Source organism: Clinocottus analis, unplaced genomic scaffold, assembly GCF_023055335.1.
Source record: "Clinocottus analis isolate CAN_PGR_092001 unplaced genomic scaffold, fCliAna1.0.p SCAF_28, whole genome shotgun sequence".
NCBI classification, from domain to species: domain Eukaryota; kingdom Metazoa; phylum Chordata; class Actinopteri; order Perciformes; family Cottidae; genus Clinocottus; species Clinocottus analis.
In genome coordinates, this window is record NW_027176020.1 from 1,887,746 (window position 1) to 1,909,150 (window position 21,405).

The 21,405-nt window shown below is 47.8% G+C and overlaps 1 protein-coding gene across 3 annotated transcripts in view; it reads right to left on the reverse strand.

Annotated features, from left to right (window-relative positions):
• LOC137795508 (capping protein, Arp2/3 and myosin-I linker protein 3-like) overlaps positions 1 to 19,475 on the reverse strand; it is a 28,746-nt gene extending 9,271 nt beyond the window's left edge. For all 3 annotated transcript variants that reach the window (XM_068593030.1, XM_068593029.1, XM_068593028.1), the window contains exons 1-29: positions 19,199 to 19,475; positions 16,809 to 16,903; positions 13,415 to 13,465; positions 13,260 to 13,319; positions 11,960 to 12,081; positions 11,744 to 11,838; positions 11,419 to 11,489; positions 11,151 to 11,224; positions 10,984 to 11,059; positions 10,632 to 10,720; positions 10,382 to 10,476; positions 10,204 to 10,290; positions 9,027 to 9,136; positions 8,522 to 8,599; positions 8,286 to 8,362; positions 7,705 to 7,809; positions 7,553 to 7,622; positions 6,301 to 6,382; positions 6,070 to 6,166; positions 5,848 to 5,902; positions 4,993 to 5,165; positions 4,838 to 4,906; positions 3,223 to 3,316; positions 2,744 to 2,842; positions 2,524 to 2,646; positions 2,323 to 2,436; positions 2,061 to 2,236; positions 1,879 to 1,966; positions 1,667 to 1,786 (exon numbers count right to left, since the gene is read on the reverse strand). In XM_068593030.1, coding sequence (XP_068449131.1) covers positions 1,667 to 1,786; positions 1,879 to 1,966; positions 2,061 to 2,236; positions 2,323 to 2,436; positions 2,524 to 2,646; positions 2,744 to 2,842; positions 3,223 to 3,316; positions 4,838 to 4,906; positions 4,993 to 5,165; positions 5,848 to 5,902; positions 6,070 to 6,166; positions 6,301 to 6,382; positions 7,553 to 7,622; positions 7,705 to 7,809; positions 8,286 to 8,362; positions 8,522 to 8,599; positions 9,027 to 9,136; positions 10,204 to 10,290; positions 10,382 to 10,476; positions 10,632 to 10,720; positions 10,984 to 11,059; positions 11,151 to 11,224; positions 11,419 to 11,489; positions 11,744 to 11,838; positions 11,960 to 12,081; positions 13,260 to 13,319; positions 13,415 to 13,465; positions 16,809 to 16,903; positions 19,199 to 19,256 — 2,703 coding nt within the window. In that variant the 5' untranslated portion in view covers positions 19,257 to 19,475. The remainder of the gene's footprint in view (positions 1 to 1,666; positions 1,787 to 1,878; positions 1,967 to 2,060; positions 2,237 to 2,322; positions 2,437 to 2,523; positions 2,647 to 2,743; positions 2,843 to 3,222; positions 3,317 to 4,837; positions 4,907 to 4,992; positions 5,166 to 5,847; positions 5,903 to 6,069; positions 6,167 to 6,300; positions 6,383 to 7,552; positions 7,623 to 7,704; positions 7,810 to 8,285; positions 8,363 to 8,521; positions 8,600 to 9,026; positions 9,137 to 10,203; positions 10,291 to 10,381; positions 10,477 to 10,631; positions 10,721 to 10,983; positions 11,060 to 11,150; positions 11,225 to 11,418; positions 11,490 to 11,743; positions 11,839 to 11,959; positions 12,082 to 13,259; positions 13,320 to 13,414; positions 13,466 to 16,808; positions 16,904 to 19,198) is intronic.
• Between the last annotated feature and the right edge of the window lie 1,930 nt (positions 19,476 to 21,405).

The window sequence follows — 21,405 nt, forward strand, 5'->3', positions numbered from 1 at the left end:
AGTTGCATGACTCTTGGGACAGCAACGCCAGCCTGTTGGTCGGACTTCGGTCCAAAATCGGTCCAAAATTTGCAGAAACTATGTATTAAACTTCATACTGCCGTGAAACAGATGTATTCCTATAGATCCCAGAGGATGAATGACGCCACCGACGTCTGCGATCGCAAAAACAAACTTAAAAAAGAGCCCGTTGCTCTTGAAAATACCCAATCCCCCTGCAACAAACAGAAGCACGTCTCATTATTATGCAGGATGACATCATCTGAATATTTTTATGCCTCCGAGACGGAGGCATAAAGGGACTGAAGGGCATTGGGTTTCGAGTTGCTTGAAGGATTGCCTAGAATCTGTTGGTGAAAGGTGACCGTGAGCTCAGAAAAATACTTTTTTTTGCTCAGTATAACAATTTCCGAAAATGTCTAGTAAGATAAAAACGATGAATTGATGACATTTTAGTTTGTTGTGACTGAAATGCGAGATATGAAATGTAAAATGCGAAGGTGTCGGTGTGTGTGAGAGAGGCTTGACTCCTGTTGCACGACCTCAGTGAGGTGGTTGTGTGGTTGTGCGAGTGGCCTCATTGTCAACGATTGATTGCCTTGGCTTGCATCCATGAAATCTTGTCGCGCATTGATTGTGTGTAAGACTTCAGCGTGGACACCGGGGCACTTGGTAGAAAGGGGACAACTTGATTGTCAGCTTCAATGAGGGTGCACTTTTTAACGCCGCCTCCTCCTCCTCCTTCAACGTCTGGTACGCTGCAGCCACTGCCAAGGACAAGGGGCAAGACTGCAGCGTATCTTTGACGCTGCCGAGAAGGTGATTGGCTGGAATGGACAAAGATTGTGCTCGAGGCCTCCCACCATAAAGACACAACTGGCTCATCAGAACTAAAGAAAACGCCACTCTTCAAACTCCTCGTAAGGGAAAACCTACTCGACAGCAAAACCTTAAATTGAATTGACCTCTGAATTAACGCCAGTCGGACTTACAGTCAAGGAATTGAAGGCCTTCAATCAATGAGACACTTCGAAAGGCCACAACACACAGTGTCACTGACGATACACCGTCAATCCAAGTGTTGCTGAAACATCTCCAGCGGAGTTTTAGGGCTTTTTCTTCTTCAAACATTGACCTTCAAGTGCGTCCGTCAAAATAATCTGTGTAATGTTTCAAATGCCAGAGCCCGGAGGTAAACCCATCATTCCATCTAAACATCACCCTAGTTTGGTTAGTAAGGTAAACAAGCGGAGGAGAGTGACCCAAGTTTAGTCTAAATATTCCAAAGGAGTCAGCCGAGGTGGTTCGGGCATCTTATTCGGATGCCTCCTGGACTCATCCCATGAGAGGTTTTCCAGGCTCGTCCAACTGGCAGGAGACCCCGCGGGAAAGACCCAGGACACGCTGGAGGGATTATATCTCCAAGTGTGTCTGGGAACGTCTCCCAGAATGAGCTGGAAAGTGTTGCGGGTGAGAGGAAAGCCAATGCACGGCCTGCCGGACCTTCTGCCACCGCCACCCGACCCCGAATAAGCGGATGAAAATGGATGTATTGGATCATGCATTGGAAAATGTAAGGCATTAGATGAGGTAGCACCAGGGCTGCTGCTCGAGGACAAGTGGAAAAGATGCATATCTAGGTCTGTCTGGATGCTTTCACACTCACGATGCTGGTGCTGAGCTCCTCGTCCGTGATGTCCAGAGAGTCTCGGTGTCTGTTGAACCTCCAGCCCGTCCCGTCGTCGCACGCCCCCTCCCAGCGTTTCAGATGAGACACCTGCCGAGTCTGAGACAATCCCGCCCGCCCGCCCCCCCAAACCACCACTCAATCACTTTGTCTCAAGACACACCATATCTTCAACCGGAAGCGTTATCTACCAGGGTCTTGTGGGTGGCGTAGAGCTCCTGCAGGATCTGGTCCACGATGGAGTTGGTGAGGTAGGAAACCACCGACAGCTTCACTTCCCTGCGGGCCGATCGGGGTTTAGAAGAGACGAGAGGAAATCAATAACCTCCTCGTAAAAATTCCAGCACCTTTTTCCTGTTCTCCGTCCCCTTACTCTAAGGCTCGGTGGATGTCCTGCGCCGCTCTCTCCATCAGGGCCGTCCGGATGGCGGAGCGGGGGATGGACACGCGCTCGGAGACGGACGACAGCGAAGGGCTCAACCTCTCCGCCGCGGAGGCCGACAGAGGGCAGAGCTCTCGGCAGAGCGACACCATGGAGTCCACGATCACCTGCAACGGGAGGAGGGGCCCTGACGATCAGTCGCTCGAGTCTCGCCAACCCAGCGAATGCCCCGCGGGTCGCCGGATAGATCTACCTGAAGCTCTTTGTCGGCAGCTTTGGCGAGTTCGCCGGACAGGGAGTCCAGCCGCTGGCGCACCGGCCCGTCCACGGACAGCACGTGCGCCAGCTCGCACAGCGACGGGTACAGCTTGCGCAGGTAAAAAAAAACAGATTTAAATTTCCGTGTTGCAAGAAAAAAACATGAATGCAAATTACGCTCACGCGTCACACTCACAGCGCGGGAGTTCCTGGCCTCTTTCAGCACTTGTTTGGCAGATTGAATCTCCTCCATCTCGCCGCCGGCGCCTCGCAGCACGCACACCTGCTGCTGGACGCGAACGCAGAGGCGCTCCATCACCTTGAAAACAGACAGGCAAGGAAGGGGGTGGTGGGCGGAGGTGTTTTACAAGCGCAGACACACATTAAGACAGGTGGAAGGTGAGCGCTGCGTGTACCTGCTCGGCGGTGCTGGTGACCAGGCCCTGGTGCAGCCGCAGAGCCTGCCGCTGAGAGAAGCGCTGCGTCTGGTTGTTCCTCACCAGGGAGCGCTGGATCTGAGAGGCAGCAGCGAGTTAACACGGACAGAAAGGATGCAAGCGACGATGCAATTATAGGGAGATGCAGAGAGGAGGCGGGTTTGTTCTTTTCACATTTTTGGGCCCGGTTTCCAAAATGCATCAACATTTTTCTACCTCAACACCAATTTAAATGTTTATTTATGTCTCAGTGACTATTGCGGAAAGGGGACAACAATCATTAAAATTCCACTTCTTGTATACGGTCTATGTTTCAGTCAGTAACCGCTCTCTCGCTCCCCCGCAGTAGGCAGCAGCTGTTTTCAGTGAATAAATCTCGTACATTTCCTGCACCAAACAGCAGTCAGACACAGTTAGAGGCCAGTTTAGTGGAGTGGTGGTTTAGGGCGGAGGCCAACCTTGGTCAGCGCCTGCTCCGTCCTCTCCGGGGCGCTGCGGTACGCCTGGCTGATGTCACTTAAGGGCAGAGGCATGTACTGCAAGGTGAAATTACTGAGAGAGAGAGAGGAAGGAAGTAGAGAGGAGGGGAAGGGGTCGAGTTATTGAAGGAGACAAAACTAGTAGAGAGACAATAAACTGGGTTAAAGAATTGGTTCGCCTTTTAAAAACCAATCATGAATGTTATATAAAACTGTAAATCATATGAAAAGAAAAGCCCCAAACTGATGTATGTGGATGTATTGAACACCATAAGTATTATAGAAGTGAAATATATGCTTTGGTAATTGAGAAAATTTAAATCGCCCCAATGGGTCCCAATGATCCCAATGGGTCCATTGGGACCATTGGGATCATGGGTCCATTAGGACCATTGGGATCATTGGGGCCATTGGGACCCATTGGGGCCGTTGGGACCCATTGGGACCCATTGGGGCCATTGGGACCCATTGGGACCCATTGGGAACATTGGGGCCATTGCGCCTGAATGTTTTCTGCATTAAACCCTCTCTCACTTTCTTCTGCTTCACTTTATCAAAGTCAACCTTTACAAAGTGTTCACATGTTGTGTTATGGTTTGTTAGAGTTGGACTTTACAGCTGCTTCATTTCAAACTAATAATAATCCTGAAAGTCTTTTTTTTATAGGCGGACTTGAAACCTTTTCATTTCTTTCTGTGTGTCATCTTCATTTCCTCTTAACCAGAAACATGTAGACTGATATTTACACATCTGAACAACATCTCACATGTGTTCCTTTTATTATAACACAACGTTATTCAAACAGCCCTAGTAGTTGCAGAAATACACTATTTTTAGTTTGGGGATGCAATGTTTGAGGAAAGGGGCTAAAAATAGCTTGGTGTTCTATTTCAATGTCCCCAACGGACGGAGTTCATCCCAAACGTTTCCCTCCTACGCAAACTAGCGAGCAACACTTTGATCTTTGCCACCGTTTCATCCTCAGCCTGAAGAGAAGTCTGCAACGGTTCAGATAGCGAAGTGGAAAACCTACAAATGTACAGATGTAATATATTATCACGTGTCGAACACAAAGACATCCTCTTATTTACGGACGATTGAGTGCACCTTTTGCATTTTTTTTAAAAACTTTTTTAGCCCTTCGGCGGCCATTATCGGACCAGAACAGAGACGAATAAGTCAAGTGATGTTAGTTAAAGGATCTCCTGAACCACAACGTTGATTAACTTCATTTAAATTGCTGAAATACAGCAAAGCATTGTGGGAAGAGTTCTATCGACTCAGAAAAAAAGGACACTTGCCGTAACATTTCACTAGATTGTTCATAAATACACTTTACAGAGTCGGATCTCAATAACAGACTCCTCTTTGTAACCCTACGCGCTTGTAGGAGTCTAATAAAGCTTTATGGATCCTTGTCTGTAGTATATTAGTACCACAAAGGGGCCGGACTGTTTTCTTTTCCTCCTCCCTTCGATCTTTTCGACTACGCCGGCTTCACACGTCTTATTTTATGCGCATTTGGATACCCAGCATGCCCCAATCCCACGGTGTCTTATCGGCGTAAAGGTTAAAGCTTCTGCTTGGCTCTTACTGTTCGAGTGCTCGCGCCACATCCAGAAACCCGGCTGCGGAGGTGTTGTTGCGATCCCATGTCACGCTCCTGCGGGGCACCAACATGAGTTGCATTGAACAAGCGCCTCCACAAAGAGCACCAGAAACATTCCTGGCCTCCGCGCGCACCCCCACCTGAGCGTGGTGTTGATCTGCAGGGCTTTGCTCAGCATCTTGGCCCCGATGTCGTCCATGCTGTTGCCGCTCAGGTCCACTTTCCTCAGGCAGGTGTTGCTGCCGAGGGCGTTGACCAACACGGTGCCGCGAGAGCGCAGCCGCGAGTCGGCCAGGGAAAGAGACTGCAGGGCCTGGAGAGGGGGGACCATGCGGGTTGAAGTGGCGAGGAGGTTCAGGAATAAATCAGAAACATGAAGGAGAGGGGGATGAAGCGCAGCGGTTAAATATGTGACTGCTCTCTGCACACATGACTCAACATGCTGTCCGTTATGAATTATTGACAATATGTGTGTGTAGTGATATGGACACCAGGGCCCGCGAAGAGACAGCAATAATTGATGACACAGCGACACGTCGACGGGGGAACATGCAAAAATGATGCGTTCAGGAAGCCTGAAAGGGGACGTTTGTGTAATAAAACTTCTCTCTTCACTCCTCTCGGATACATTTGGTACCCGGAGCGTCTGTCAGCCCACAAATAAAAGAGTCTAAGAGCTAATCGGATTCGGTAGAGAAAACGTTGGATCTGGCGCTAAAACGAGGGTGGAAGCAGGTCTATACAAAACACACAAAAACTAGTAAGTGCCCCCTTTAAGTAAAATGTACCATCCTCTATATCCACTGTAGATATAACAGTTTTTGTCAGAGAGAAAAGAGAATACGTGATTTATTTTCCTGCGTCTTCAGCAGCCGATTGCTTTTCTATTTCCATTCGGACGTCGATGCAAAGAGCTCGATGTGTAGATCTGTGTGTGTCGGATAGAGCGAGCGAGAGAGAGAGAGAGAGAGAGAGAGAGAGAGAGAGAGACTCACACAGTCCTCCTCCTGGATGAGGTGAACCAGCTTCTGCAGGACTTCATCCAGAACCCTGCGGACGAAATGCAGAGGCGAGGCCGCGGTGAGCTGCCGTGAGTCATGAGCGGATAAATCACAGACACGCAGGCATGCATTCGAGCTAGTGTGTGCACACACACACAGACACACACACACACACATAGACACACACAAATAAGTGCAATAAAGGACGGCGTGCACCTGTTTTTGATGTTGAAGTTCTTGCCCAGAAAGAGGTGTTTGAGGGACGGGTGTCTGGAGAGAGCCGGGAGGACAGTGAGCAGGTCTGCATCGAGGCCTGCCGACACACACACACACACACACACACACACACACACACACACACATGAATATAAAGCTCAACATGTCTGGATTCGGGCCTCGCCCGCCCTCGGGGACGAGGAGTCAAGGTTGTGGAGAGAGACGGCGTACCGTTGTCCGACAGATCCAGAGTGCCGATGGAGGAGACTCTGGGGAGGAGATCCTGGAGCACGGCGGCTCCTGCAGACCGGAGCTGCAGAGAGAGAGAGAGAGGGATGGAGAGAGAGAGAGAGAGGGAGAGAGAGAGGGAGGGAGAGAGAGGGAGGAAAACCAACATATGCACAGCCGTGATGAATCCCAGTCATTTTGAGGTTCGGTCGTCGGGGAATTGTTCTATTTTTCCGCGACGAGGCAGATTCATGAATCCCTCTTTTCTCTCCGCGAGCAGTCTGATCTGCAGCAGCTCAGCGTTAGCTCGTTAGCTCGTTAGCTTAGCGCTTCTTTGTCTTGATAGGAACCGATTGGAGGGTTTGAGCCGTTTTAAATCCACAGATGGACTTCTGTTTGACGTGCGTGTGAAGTTGTTATCGTTAGCGAGTGAATTCTTGAGTTACGGCGGGAAAATAAAAGTGTTTTGCGAGGTCGAAGCTAATGAGTTCATCCTCGAGGCCTCGATGGATGCTGACCAATCTGAAGGAAATCCTTCGAGGCGTTTCTGAGAACAAACCTGAAAACACAACTTAAATACTGTACATAAGTACTACTTGTACCAGATGGGAGTATTTTTTTTACTTCACTACAGTTTGTTTGAGATTTAGGATTATTACAACTTGATGATTATAAGTAAAAGTCATTAAAGCATCAAAATAAAATATAGTGTGTATTACTGTTTTATCAGATTTTATCAGATTTATCATAGCAATACTATTATCATATTTTTGTGCAATACTGTTATTTCTTTTGTATTGTGTGTCTTATTTATTTATATGTTTTTACCTTAAGTTTATTGTAATTCTGTGTTACAGAATAAGCTTTTACTTTAATAAATTATATATATTTTAAAAGCCAGAGAGTTAAGCTAATATTGGATGAAATTATATCCTTTAAATACATTTTAAAGTTTGTTAATTACATTTTTTAAAAACCTGTAAAAAAAAAAAAAAAAAGAAAGAAATAATCTGAAGTTTTAAACGTTGTGGAGCAAATTGTGAGCGTTTATTTTTTTTGGCCTTGACTTCAGTGGAAGCCGATAGTTGTACGTGTGACTTGTGTGTGTCTGTTGATGTGCGACTTGTGTGTGCGTCTGTTGATGTGTGACTTCAGTGTCACGCACAGTGTGGGAACTTTGTGTCTCAGACAGTTTCCTCTGCTGAAGCGTTTCCCTGAAAGTCTTCCCCGCTCATTGAAACATCCTGTCACTCACCTCGCAGCCGCTGATGTCCAGGTGAAGGTCGTTGATGTGAGGGTTGGAGGTCAACCCCGAGAGGAGCGCCCTGCGGAGACGGGGAGGACAGAAGGAGTGAGCTCGGACCGCCGGGAGACGGCGTGCGGCGGGCGGCGTGCGGCGTGCGTTACCTCAGCACGTCGGGCGGCAGCTTCATGGAGGCGACGCTGACGTACGTGAGGCTGAAGGCCGAGCTGAAGAACTGCCGGAACAGAGGCAGCGTGTCCTTCACCTTCCTGTTGATGAACACAGCAAACAGAGAGAGAGAGAGAGAGAGAGAGAGAGAGAGAGAGAGAGAGAGAGAGAGAGAGAGAGAGAGAGAGAGAACAGATGGAGTCACATCGTTGACTTGCCGGGTTTAAATATACGAGCGCAGAGCGGACATGAGACATATAGTGAATGTTGCTTTGGTGTAAGAGAGGAAGAGGAGAAGGAGGAGGAGGAGGAAGAGGAGGAGGAGGAGGAGAAGAATAAATAGGAGGAGAAGAAGAAGCTCCTGCTTCCATATTCATGAGTCTTATCTATGCAGAGTTTTCTTTTTTCAAGCGGCACGTTTGTACCGGTGACTCAAAGCCCCGATGAAGAGATGAAGATTATGAGCAAGAAGAAGAAAAGAAAGAAAAGAGAGAGAGAGAGAGGAAGGCCTTCATGGTGAGGAAGAAGAGCAGGATATATAATTCCTTCAGTGTTGCGTAATCTTTACATGACTAACCTGTGGGAGAAGGAATTTTTGGAAAGATTGAGAAAAGAAAGATCAGCGCAGCATCCTCTCAGGAGAGCCCCGAAGAGCTGCAGGAGACACAGAGAGGTTAATGTGGAGAGAGAGAAGGAGAGAGAGAGAGAGAGAGAGAGAGAGAGAGAGAGAGAGAGAGAGAGAGAGAGAGAGAGAGAGAGAGAGACGCTTCTCTCGCTCTAACGTTCAGTCGCTTCCAGACATTAAATACTCACCGAGTCCACAGAGCAGTCTGTACCCGACAGATCCAAATGAACCAGACAGTTAGGCTGAGACAGGAAGAGATACAAGTTCTGTAGGATGAGGAGGAAGAAGAGGAGGAGGAGGAGGAGGAGGAGGAGGAGGAGGAGGAGGAAGAGGAGGAGGAGGAGGACGGGAAGAGGAGGAGGAGGAGGACGGGAAGAAGAGGAGGAGGAGGAGGAGAAGCAGAAGAAGAACATGTAGGAGGAGGATAAGAGGAATAAGGACAAGAAGAAGAAGAAGAAGAAGAAGAAGAAGAAGAAGAAGAAGAAGAAGAAGAAGAAGAAGAAGAAGAAGAAGAAGAAGAAAAAGAAGCAGCAAAAGAAAAGAAAAGGAGGAGGAAAAGAAGCGGAAGAAAGAGGAGAAAACGTCACATATCGATGGAGAAGTTGTGTATAGAAGTAGTGTTTAGAAGTTGTGTATAGAAGTAGTGTATAGAAGTAGTGTATAGAAGTTGTGTATTTGTTCCTGCGTGCTGACCGAGGCGTCCTCTCCTGAGAGAACTCCAGGGTTCTTGCTCAGGTCCAGATGAAGGAGAGAGTTAGAGTACTCATCACTGGAGCACAGCGCCTGAGAGAGAGACACCACTCCTGGGATGAAGGGAGAGAGAGAGAGAGAGAGAGAGAGAGAGAGAGAGAGAGAGAGAGAGAGAGAGAGAGAGAGAGAGAGAGAGAGAGAGGGAGAGGTTGCACATTATTAAAAGACAGAGAACCCTCTCAAAACATTTTGTGCGTCTCCATTATTCATGCCGGTCTCCAGCAGCAGGAACCAGCAGATGTAACGGAAAGCTTCAATGTAATATTTAAATTCTCCTCTGGGAACCCGAGAGATGAGACGCTCGCCGCCTGCAGCCAGACGTCAACGCGGAGACAAAGCTGCAGGCTACAAGATCCAGAAATAATAACACAATAATAACACAACCTGAGCTCGGAGAGCTGCACATCTGTAAGAAAGAATGATGGGCGTGGCCTATACGGATATAAGGACCTGCAGCGTCTCAAACCTGCATTCTCTCTCCTGACCACCAGGGGGCGACTCCTCTGGTTGTATAGAAGTCTATGCTTCATGTGTTAACATTCTCTCTCCTGACCACCAGGGGGCGACTCCTCTGGTTGTATAGAAGTCTATGCTTCATGTGTTAACATTCTCTCTCCTGACCACCAGGGGGCGACTCCTCTGGTTGTATAGAAGTCTATGCTTCATGTGTTAACATTCTCTCTCCTGACCACCAGGGGGCGACTCCTCTGGTTGTATAGAAGTCTATGCTTCATGTGTTAAAGCTGCATTCTCTATCCTGACCACCAGGGGGCGACTCCTCTGGTTGTATAGAAGTCTATGCTTCATGTGTTAAAGCTGCATTCTCTCTCCTGACCACCAGGGGGCGACTCCTCTGGTTGTATAGAAGTCTATGCTTCATGTGTTAACATTCTCTCTCCTGACCACCAGGGGGCGACTCCTCTGGTTGTATAGAAGTCTCTGCTTCATGTGTTAAAGCTGCATTCTCTCTCCTGACCACCAGGGGGCGACTCCTCTGGTTGTATAGAAGTCTATGCTTCATGTGTTAAAGCTGCATTCTCTCTCCTGACCACCAGGGGGCGACTCCTCTGGTTGTATAGAAGTCTATGCTTCATGTGTTAAAGCTGTTAGAGGCTCAAACCTTTGGATGTGAGTGACGTCTTCGAGAGGTTGAGAAGGCGAAGTCCTTTGCTGAGGCGACACATCTGCTGGATTAGATTGGACACGCCTGCAGCGCACAGACAAGAGGCGTAAAAAAAGGGAGTTAAAGTCAAACTAGAAGAGTAACTTCGACCACCACAGAGCAGCGGATGTGTTACCCTGGTTGTCCAGTGAGTTGTGGGCCAAGTTGAGCGAGTGGATGACGGACGCAGGGTTCTCCGAAAGAGCAGCCGACATCTTCTGTGGGAAGTCTCTGTGAAGTGGATCCAAAGGTTATTACAGACCAACAACCTGTTGTGTTGTCTCTATATAAACATATAGAGAGGGAGACATAACGCACATCCCCCAATGTGAGTTAACAGAAGATTGAACGTATGAAAAGTGTTAAAAAAAAGGATCAAAACTCACGATTTCAAGCCGGCGTTCTCCAGAGTGATCTCCTCCAGGCTGCAGGATTTGCTGACGGTGTGCAGGACCTGCTCGGTGACCTCTGACCCCTGGAAGGAAGAAGGAACTGTCAGGACCCCGCTGCAGTAAAATGAGAGGATTTCTAAAGGGAGACTCCACCGCGTTCGTCCACAGGGGGCGCCAGAATCAACACAGCAGGAAAGTTCCTTGTTGTAGCTTTAAAGAAGAGTTTGTACTGGAAAAAAAGTCTCTTTTCCAACTTTATGTGTGTTTTGGCCCAATTGCATCATGGGAAGGACCCGGAAGATGTAATTCCACGGTTTGGCCACTATGTAAAAATGTGTCTACTCACTATGCGCAGATCTTTGCAGTAGAGCTTCGTGAACCAGGTGTTGTACGCCATCGACGCGACGATCACGGCCAAATCCCTGGAAGACATGAAACCGAAAAGGTGAACGAGTGAGTTGTGCGCATGAGTTGCGTTGTGTTTTGTTCGACCGCTGTCGCCCTCCCTCTCACCTGCTCTCCAGGTGGCTGAAGTCCAGCAGGTTAAACTCTCGGCTGTCCTGTGAGTGGTAGATGGTGTCCACGTCCTGGAGGAGCAACATTACCCCGTGAGTTAAGATGCAGCACATGCCCAACCCCCTCACACACACACACACACACACACACACACACACACACACACACACACACACACACACACACACACACACCTCCCCATCAATTTTGTGCGTAACACTCGAAAGCACTCACAGCGACACAGCCACAGTCCCACAGCTCTTACCCACTGCACTTCCTCCTTGCAGCTGATGCCATTATAGTCGCACAGAGCGGCGTACGTCTCCGAGAAGCCTCCTGAGAGGGGAAGGAGAGAAAAAAAGAAAAAAGAAAGAGAGAAAAAACAAAAGGAGATGAACTGCTGCTTCCTGCAAGCGACACAGGCAGAGAAGAAAAAAAAAAAACATGCACGGAAACATTTGTCCAAGTCATAGACATCTATTATTTTGCATGACGGAGCATTTTTTTCAAAGAACATCTGGGAGACTTTGCCCCGCCCCCCTGTTCATGTGTGCATGTGTGCAAACGTCCATATTCGATGCTTCTTTTACCGCAGGCCCGCTGGGTCTCCACCGACGTCTCGGAGCTGGGTGAATACTTCCTGCTGCCCTCCGAAAGGTCGCTGTCTGAATGACAGATGGAAGGGCTGCAGGGAGAAAGAGTCCTTCATCTTCAGGTAATTGAACAAATAAAAGGTCCTTTAAATAAAAGAAAACACACACACACACACAAACAAAAAACATATCCCTGAGAGAGGCATGACTCACGCAAAGATGGAGTTGTTGAAGATCCGAGACAGAGCGAAGTTAATATGGCCGACCACATGGTTGAGGTGTTCGCGCGACTCGAACCTCAGCGAGTAGCCGGACTTGTCGGTGTCGATGATCACCTGGACAGAGAGGCGGAGCCGTCAGGGACTGTGGGCAAGTTGTTATGAGCGGTTAGGATCTTATATTTCACTTAATGAAAGAGCAAGAGCCTCCACGGACGTGCTAATATGTTAGCGTCTTAAAATGTAGCGTTGTGTTTGTTTCGTTACACCGTTAATAACCAGAAGAGAAAGAATTATAATGGAACAAAAAACAGGATTATTCCAGCAAATCATCTATTTCAGAATACGGTCACAGTTAAGTTACAAGCCGCTGTAGCAAGCTAGCAAGCTAGCTAGCTAGCGCTGTTCTTGCTCCCTGCTGTAGCAAGATAGCGCTGCTGTTAGCTCCACACTGCTGCTGCTGCTGCTACTGCCTAGCTGTGCGTGCTAGCAGCAGCACTAGCGGAGAGCTAGCAGCAGCGGTAGCTTGCTACAGCGGGGACACCCACCAAAGGTAGCAGCGGCTTGTAACTCAACTTTTAAGGTACAGTGATTCAAAATAAAAGGCTAAGTTTGTTATTTTTAGGGCCGTAACTAATGATGGCTTTCTGTATCAGCGTGTAATAGTTTATATTGTCATAGTTTGGTTGATGAAACGTCAGGAAATATTGAAAAAATGTGTTCTTTAAAATCAAAAGGTGATGTCTTCAAATGTCGTTCAGTTTGATGTGAAATACAAACAGAAAAACAGGAAATATCCGTATTTAAAGAGGCTGAAAAAGAGCATTTTCTGCTGTATTTTTTAAACTATGAATCCATTATTGACTAGTCGGTGAGAATCATCTTCCTGATGAGTCGATGAATCGTTGCAGATTATGTTCACGATCGCGTTCCTCATGCTGGAACCTGTGAGATTAAAGATCGTTGTCCTCTGTGGCTACTTTTTATTTTCCTGTAATAAATCTCCGAAGCGAAGCCTGAAACATAAAAATCAGGACGAGTGAGCATGAGAAGACCTTCCCACGAGCTCCCGGAGACGTAACTCAGACAACAATACGATAAAAACAAATCCTTCTGTGTGACCTCGCCTCCCTAAACAACTCTTCTTCTACTTCTCGCCGTCAACAATAGCAGAGAACAAGTTAATAAAAGAGCATTGACTGCTTTTTTTTCATTCCTTTTGTCGTTCCCCCGAAGGCCGAAGTGACGCAACCGCCGTTACGCAACCGGCAAGCGTTTTATTTTGAAAAACTCACCTGGTGCTCAGGGTGGGACGTCAAAGCTCGGATCTCCAAGAAGTTGAACGTGTTTTCTACCTGTGTGTGTTGCAGAAAACAGTCAAAACGAGAGTTAGGACGTCCTCACGGAGCGAGAGGTTCATGTAACCGGAGACACGGAGAGATGAAAGTACCTTAGCGGGAACCTTTGGCGCCAGGAAGTAGAGACGCCATGTCGTGAGGACCTGAAAAACAGGCAGAATATGTAAGAATATAACTGAATCAAGAGTACAGGAGAGTTCACTGCACTGTCCGACTCCCCCGAGGGGGAGAAAATAGTCCCCTGGAGTTTCCACGGTAAAGATGAGTGCTTTCCATATTCATGCATCGATCCGGCTAAAAGCTTTCGGGGTCGGCGACGAGTCGTCTCTCACGTTAATAGACTCACAAAACGGAGCAGATGGACGGCGGCGGCGTTGCAGACACTTTAAGTAAAAGGCGGTTTAGGAGCGTTGCGTAACGGGGGAGAAGGGGGGAGGAGGGGTCAAGCACGGGCGTGCACGTGACATTGGAGACGTGCATGTGCGGCACATCATGTTTGATTCCTTCTCAAATCTTTGTTGTAAATATCACAATTTTAAAAAAGGACAGAACCGTCTGGTTTTCCCGCTTGTTTTTCATGTTTTACGATGAAAAAATTTGAATTTTTCGCTACGCTACCTACGCTAACTCCTCAAACTCCGCTAGCTCCTCTAACTCCTTGAACTCCTTGAACTTTGCTAACCCCGCTAACTCCGCTAAACGCGTAGCATTTTCTGCAGCCGTTGGATGCGTCTGGTTCAGCTCCTGATTCCAGTTCTCACGTGACATTTTCATTTAATATATGTATTCTTTGGAGGAGGGAGAGTTGAGTAACAAGCACACAGTCGAAAATACATAAATAAAAGTAATTGTGTGTCTCCATCGAGGCCAAACACAGAGCAGTGACTCTTCTGGCTCTCCACCAGCGCTGCCCTCTGCTCTTCTTCCTGCTCCGTCGCCCTCAATCATTTGCTGCTTCCTCTACGACGGCCCGGATAAAACGCTCCCTCAGGACAAACCCCCCTCCACCTCCACCTCCACCACCACCACCTCCACCTCCACCACCACCACCACCACCTCCACCTCCACCACCACCACCTCCACCTCCACCACCACCACCACCACCACCTTCATGTGCCTCTCCCTCAGTGGAAAGCCGTGATTCAATTACAGCTCTCCCTCCACCGGGAGAGAGGTTGTCGAAAATGTGGTCACTCATAAAAGTATGAACGCGAGATGAGTTGATGAAGAAGACCAGCATGCATTGCATGATGGAGAGAGAGAGAGAGAGAGAGAGAGAGAGAGAGAGAGAGAGAGAGAGAGAGAGAGAGACCACAAACACTTCATGGTCATCGTACCGCTGCAGGACAGACGTCCTACTTTTCTCTTGTTTGATCACTTTTCTCACCAAAATAAGTATTTTTGCAGTTTTCTTTTTTAAAATGCTGTGAAAACAAAGTTGAAATAGGACGATATCACCTCAAACAAAGAGAGTCTTCTTTGTACGCTCAACAGGAAGTCAGCGTCGCGCTGGTTCCCTCGAGAAAAAAACATTACCGTCGGTTTATTAAATGATCTTTGTGGCAAACAAACTCACGCAAATCCATTTGAATGATCGCGTGTTGTGCATATATGTACATATTTTAATTTGTATTTTGCACATATCTTTTCTCCCTGTTGTTTCATATTTTATTTTATTTTGGGAGTTTAGTTTATTATTATTAAAGTGTCAGGCGCTTCTCTGACGTCTCATTTCCCCTTGTGGATTAATAAAGTACATATTTATCCAGGAATTATCCAAAAAGCTTTTACTATTCAGGGTCGGGGGCGCTGGAGCTGAAGGCAGGTTCACCTGGACAGTTTAGCTCATGTGGAGACAGTTCATGCTCACATTCACACCTACGATTAACCTGTTTGGAGGAGGAACCTGGAGAACCTGGAGGGAACAGACCAACTCCACAATGCTGCTCGTCGAGGTGTGTGGGGAGTTTGTGTGTCCAGTAAAGGGAGCAGTCAGAGATCCAGATCCACTCATGTAAACCAGCAGTGACAGATCTCAACATTAAAGAAGCTTCGACCTAAAAAAACATAAAACGTTTAAGCTCCGCTCAGCGTTTGATCAAACGGTCCAAGTCAGACGCGAGGACTCCTTCCAGCTTTCAAAGAGGAAACCGGAGACGTGGATTGAAAAGAGGCGACGGGAAAATGTGTTTGTGGCACGCGGACGCGCCGAAGTGTCTGAGCATCAAAGGACGCCGAGAACTCGCCGAGAGTTAAAGCGTCCGTCGAGTCTTTTTAACCCTTTGAACCCCCACGAGAAAAAAAAAAAGCCCGCCGGCGGGATTGAAACGAACGTTTCCTTTCAAACAGACGCCAAAAACACTCCCCCCGTTCACCGCCGCCAGGAGGAGGAAGAAGCAGCGTCAGAAGACGCAGCCAAGACCACGCATATCCAAAACGTTTTATTCTCCAGGTCTCAATTAAAACATCGCCACCCACATGAACGTTTGGCTTCAACCCGATCCTGTAAAGGTACGAGCGCAACTGGGACGCCGCGATTGATTCATCTGAGCCCACGAACATGCGAACCTCCGACTGAGCTGCAGGCGGAGAGGAGAGGCAGGAAGGAAAAGATGCAGATAGTTCAATGAATGAAGCACCTACAGCCTCCATCTTCCTTTTTTTTTAAAGATCTATGGCGTTGTATTCTGCAGAAAAGACATGTTTGAGTTCCACTTTCAAAGTGCAGGACTTTTGTATTATATATATATTCCAAAATGTCCCGAGATCCAAAGAAAACGCCCCAAAAACCTGCTCTGGGGTCAGAGGTCAAACGCTGCAGTCGCTTCATTGGCCTGCAAATTGCATTAAATCACGTGGTTCAGCCTCTACAGGAGCGCTCGATCAATACGAGCTGCTCTCTCCTGTGTGTGTGTGTGTGTGTGTGTGTGTGTGTGTGTGTGTGTGTGTGTGTGTGTGTGTGTGTGTGTGTGCGTCCAGGGTCCAGCAGAAGTTCTGGTCCATAATAGAAGAGCTGATGCCCCAGATTTTTTTGCCCAGATAGCTGGCGGAGCTTCACACTCCCCTCACATCCAGATTTTTTACATCTCTGTCCCATATTCTGTGATGAAAGCGCCCCAGAAATCAAAGGCTGCGAGCCCCCCCCCCCCCCCCCCCTCCACACACACACACACACACACCACCAAACCCCCTTTACTGCCTCCGCAGATAGCGTCTATCCAATATCCATCCTGCAAAACAGCAGGAAAAGAGAGGAAGAGAGGGGCGGCGGTCAGTAAATGCCATTCACCATCGCCGTTAAATCCACCTCTGCAGGAGGGGGGCGGGGTTAACACACACACACACACACACACACACACACACACACACACACAAGGAGCATCCTTCAGACTGCTAGTGTTGCAGGATGGAGATGCTCAGCAGAGAGAGAGAGAGAGAGAGAGAGAGAGAGAGAGAGAGAGAGAGAGAGAGAGAGAGAGAGCTCACCAGTATTCTGTCCTCGGTCTTCCCGCTCTTGGCGTCGAGTTTGATCCCGTGAACGAACTTGATGGACGATCTGTCGATGATCTTCTTGATGCTTTCTGTGGACGACGGACACGACACAACGAAGACGTGAGAGAGACGAACACAAGAGGGCGCTTCCAACTTTTATGACTCTCAAGCGAAAGACTCGTCCATAAGAAGCGGACGCAGTGGTCGTTTGCGGACGAACGCTTCGAGGCCGCGAGTTTTGACGCTTTAAGGCCTCGAGTTTCGAGTTTGAGGCTTTGAGGCTTTGAGGCTTAGAGGCTTCGAGTCCCCGAGTTTCGACGCTTTGAGGCTTTGAGGCTTTGAGGCTTAGAGGCTTCGAGTCCCCGAGTTTCGACGCTTTGAGGCCTCGAGTTTTGGCGCTTCGAGGCCTCGAGTTTCGAGACTTTGAGGCCGTCGTCATGTTGGATTCTTTGTGCAACCAGGAAACAGGAAGTGACCTGTCAATCACCTCGTAAAGCCCGCCCCTGCTTCATGGTCTCTTTGACTCTAAACGGAGTCCTTCAGAAGGAGATCAGATCAAATCACGTTGACCTTTCGGGGCGGACGAACCCGGACCCGCCGTGACATTTCAGATGAGAAAACAAGCCGACGAAGTGAAAGAGTCTGAGCGTTCTAACGAAGTTACAGAAAGAAAAGCGATTCAATGTGACACCGAAGACCAGAAAGAGAGGCTGACATTTAGAAGAGAAGCATACGGTCTGCAGAGAAATGATTAATCACAGAAATACTCATCAACCAGGAGCACGATATGCTCGTGTGTCATCGAGCAACACATCAGTGTTCATGATGCACCGAGAACTGATCCTGTTGAACAGCTTCTGTGTATATATATATATATATATATATATATATATATATATATATATATATATATATATATATATATATATATATTCAAAATATTATGATTATAATAATCTTATCATTGAGAAGTGGAGATTTCTGGATCAGATCGTGGAACAAAACGTCCTTTAAAGAGAAGTTTGGTGACATTAAAGACTCTCCAGGTGAACACATGACCTCAGAGGCATCACCCTGACACTTCACCACTTCATCGCTCACATGAAGAGGAGCATTTATTGTGTTACAAGTTATGAAATGGTGTGTTTAAATACGCTAATGAGGCATTATGTGACGTAACTCTCGGTGAATTTAGAAGAAATCTACAGACGAAGCAGTAAAATAAACGTTTTTTCTTCCTCTAGAATGAAAGAAGACGAGTTGTGGAAGAGAAATGAACAAAAATCTCAATATCAACCTGCGCCTCACAACAAATATCTTCCTATTTGACTGAACTAAAGGATCCCAGCACCCCCCCCCCCTCTCGTCATGGTGGCCCCCCGCTGGGCCCCCCAGGTACCTCCACCTGTCAGTCAGTCGGTGCAGCGGGAGGCACCTGAGGGCCTGAGCGAGGAGGCAGGGACTCCTCTGGATTAATCATCACAGTGTGGCTGATGGAGCCATTAGGAGCAATCAACGCAGCGGCGGCGGCGCGCGCGCGCGTGTGTGGGAGCGCGCGTGCGTCCACGCTGTGACTTTGTTGCTGTTGGAGAACATATATATTTACACACACACACACACACACACACACACACACACACACATACACACACACACAAAGGGGACATATTTGTGCGCGCTCCGTCGCGGGGGTTTGTCCACAGCGCGTGCACGCGCGCGCCTCCCGTTGGCAAGATGCACAGAGAACATGTGCCTTTTTCTTTTTTTTTTTTTTTTTTTCTTCCTCCAGCCTCTCTTTCACTTTGGCGCGCGCGCACACGCACGCACGCAATCACTAGCATCCAGCTGGCCGTAGCGCTGCTGCAGGATGCACAAAAGATTGAAAAGGAAGAAAAAGCCGCTGCAGGGTTCATGTCCACAGGGGCTCGTGCACGGAAACAGGTTGTTTTTTTATTGTGTTCGCGAGCTCAGCATCATGACCACAACGCCCCTCTCCCTCTGGCCTCGAGGCTCTGCTGTTACCTGGAGGGGAGGAAGAGGAGGAGGAAGGGGGGATGCACAGCAACATAAAGGTGCACTGTAAATAATGCAACATGCACAGCGGGAACGAAAAGCCCCGAGAGCCGGAGGAGAGCCTGCGGGAGCGGAAGGAGCCGCTCAGGACGCCGAGACGTCCGATGCGTCCGCTCGGTCAGTCAGGATGGAGAGAGAGAGAAAGAGAGAGAGAGAAAAGCATCCGGTAGCCTGGACGCGGACACACCGGCGGAGAGGGAGAGAGAGAGAGAGGGAGAGGAGGGAGAGAGAGAGAGAGAGAGAGAGAGGGACGCGGGTCTAACCTCCGCAACACGGAGCAAATGAACCGACGCGGTTGTGTCTTCACCCACCTGTGATGTCCTTGCTCGCACCCACGAAACCAGAGGCAGTGATCTCCTTAGAAGCCATGTCTGATGCTCTGTCCTCTCGTGCACCCCTCCTCCTCCTCCTCCTCTCCTCCACCTCCTCTCTCTAGCTCCCTCTCTCTCTCACAAATGGACATAAAGGATGCTCCCTTTCTCTCTCTCTCTCTCTCTCTCTCTCTCTCTCTCTCTCTCTCTCTCTCTCTCTCTCTCTCTCTCTCTCTCTCTCTCTCCATGCATTCCAGCAGAGCATCCGACTGCCCGACGCGCTTCCTGGAAGAAACCCTGTGTATGATGATGATGAGGATGAGGATGATGGGAGCGATGACGAGGAGAGGGCGGGGATCACGGGGGCATAATGAGGCAGCTGTAGTTACCTGACGGGGGAGGGAGGTATTTACAGGAAATGCACTGTGGTTTAATCTTTTTTTTTTTCAATAATAAAACATGATATTGCAGACGAGACCGCTGGTCTTTTATTAGGCTGCACTATTCTTTTACATAATTATATTTAAGATGATAAATAATAATCGCTGTCTGGCAGTGATGCTGTGGCTCGTTTTGTTCTTCGTGAAGTAAAAAAACTGAGTAAAACAAAACTAAAGTAGCACTAAAGACACTGAGATCAGATATTGGATATGTCCTGTCAATCACCTGGTAGCCCCGCCCCTAAAGCGTCCCCTGCTTTGTGGTCTGTTTGACTCTAACAGACCATAATGTACTAAATGAACATCATGCTGTATAGAAGAAGACTAGAAACTAGAGATTGAGACATAAACTCATGTTTACAATGTTTACTGAGGGAATACATCAAGAGAGAAGTAGAGTCACTTATATAGACTTCTATACAACCAGAGGAGTCGCCCCCTGGTGGTCAGGAGAGAGAATGCAGCTTTAACACATGAAGCATAGACTTCTATACAACCAGAGGAGTCACCCCTGGTGGTCAGGAGAGAGAATGCAGCTTCAACACATGAAGCATAGACTTCTATACAACCAGAGGAGTCGCCCCCTGGTGGTCAGGAGAGAGAATGCAGCTTTAACACATAGACTTCTATACAACCAGAGGAGTCGCCCCCTGGTGGTCAGGAGAGAGAATGCAGCTTTAACACGTGAAGCATAGACTTCTATACAACCAGAGGAGTCACCCCCTGGTGGTCAGGAGAGAGAATGCAGCTTTAACACATGAAGCATAGACTTCTATACAACCAGAGGAGTCGCCCCCTGGTGGTCAGGAGAGAGAATGCAGCTTTAACACATGAAGCATAGACTTCTATACAACCAGAGGAGTCGCCCCATGGTGGTTTAGTCTGAATCAAAGTGATATTTTAATCCATAGATAAATGTTGCTGCGGTGGCTCTAAACCTGCAGGGTTGTTATATTATTCCTTCATTTAATTTAACAAAACTTTATCTGATTGGAGCTGATTGAATTAAACGGAATTGAAAAAATGTTTCCCGAAGAGGAAACGAGGAGACAAAAGGAGCAACAAAACAACCTCAATGGGAAGATAAGCAGACGAATAAAAGCAGATATTGATTTCATAATAACAATAAACAAGCAGCAGGATAACGGAGGAGGAGAAGATGTGAGAGAGGAACGTGTAAACGAGCAGGAAGCTGCTCTCTGAGGCTCCGCCCCTTCAGGAAGGAAACGTCTCCACCAAGATGACCATCGCTAAACATGTCAGCGTCAGAGGAGCTGCTCTGAAGACACAATGAAGTCCGTCCTCATGTTGTCTCTGCTGGGTGAGTTACACCTGAAGAAGTGTGTGTGTGTGTGTGTGTGTGTGTGTTTGCTCTACAGGTGAAGAGGGTCAAACATCAACAGGTGTCGTCATGAAGCTTCGTCACTGACATTAAGAGGAGGATTTATTGCATTATAAGTTTAATGAAATGTTATGTTTCATGTTTAAATATGCAAATGAGGCATTATGTAACGTAACTTTTGGTGAATGAGGATAAATCCACAGACGCAAACAGACAAAGTGATCACGTGAATGTTTTATTTTCCTCTGGAATTAAATGATAAATGTTATTGCAGAAAAAGACACCGACTCTCAACAATATTACTCTAAAAAATAAATAAAGTACCAAAAGTGAAGGAATCCCATCACTGGATGATGTTTAAAGATGAATTATTAACGCGTGAGCGTCATTCATGCTGCAGCTCAACATTAACATTCATGAATTCA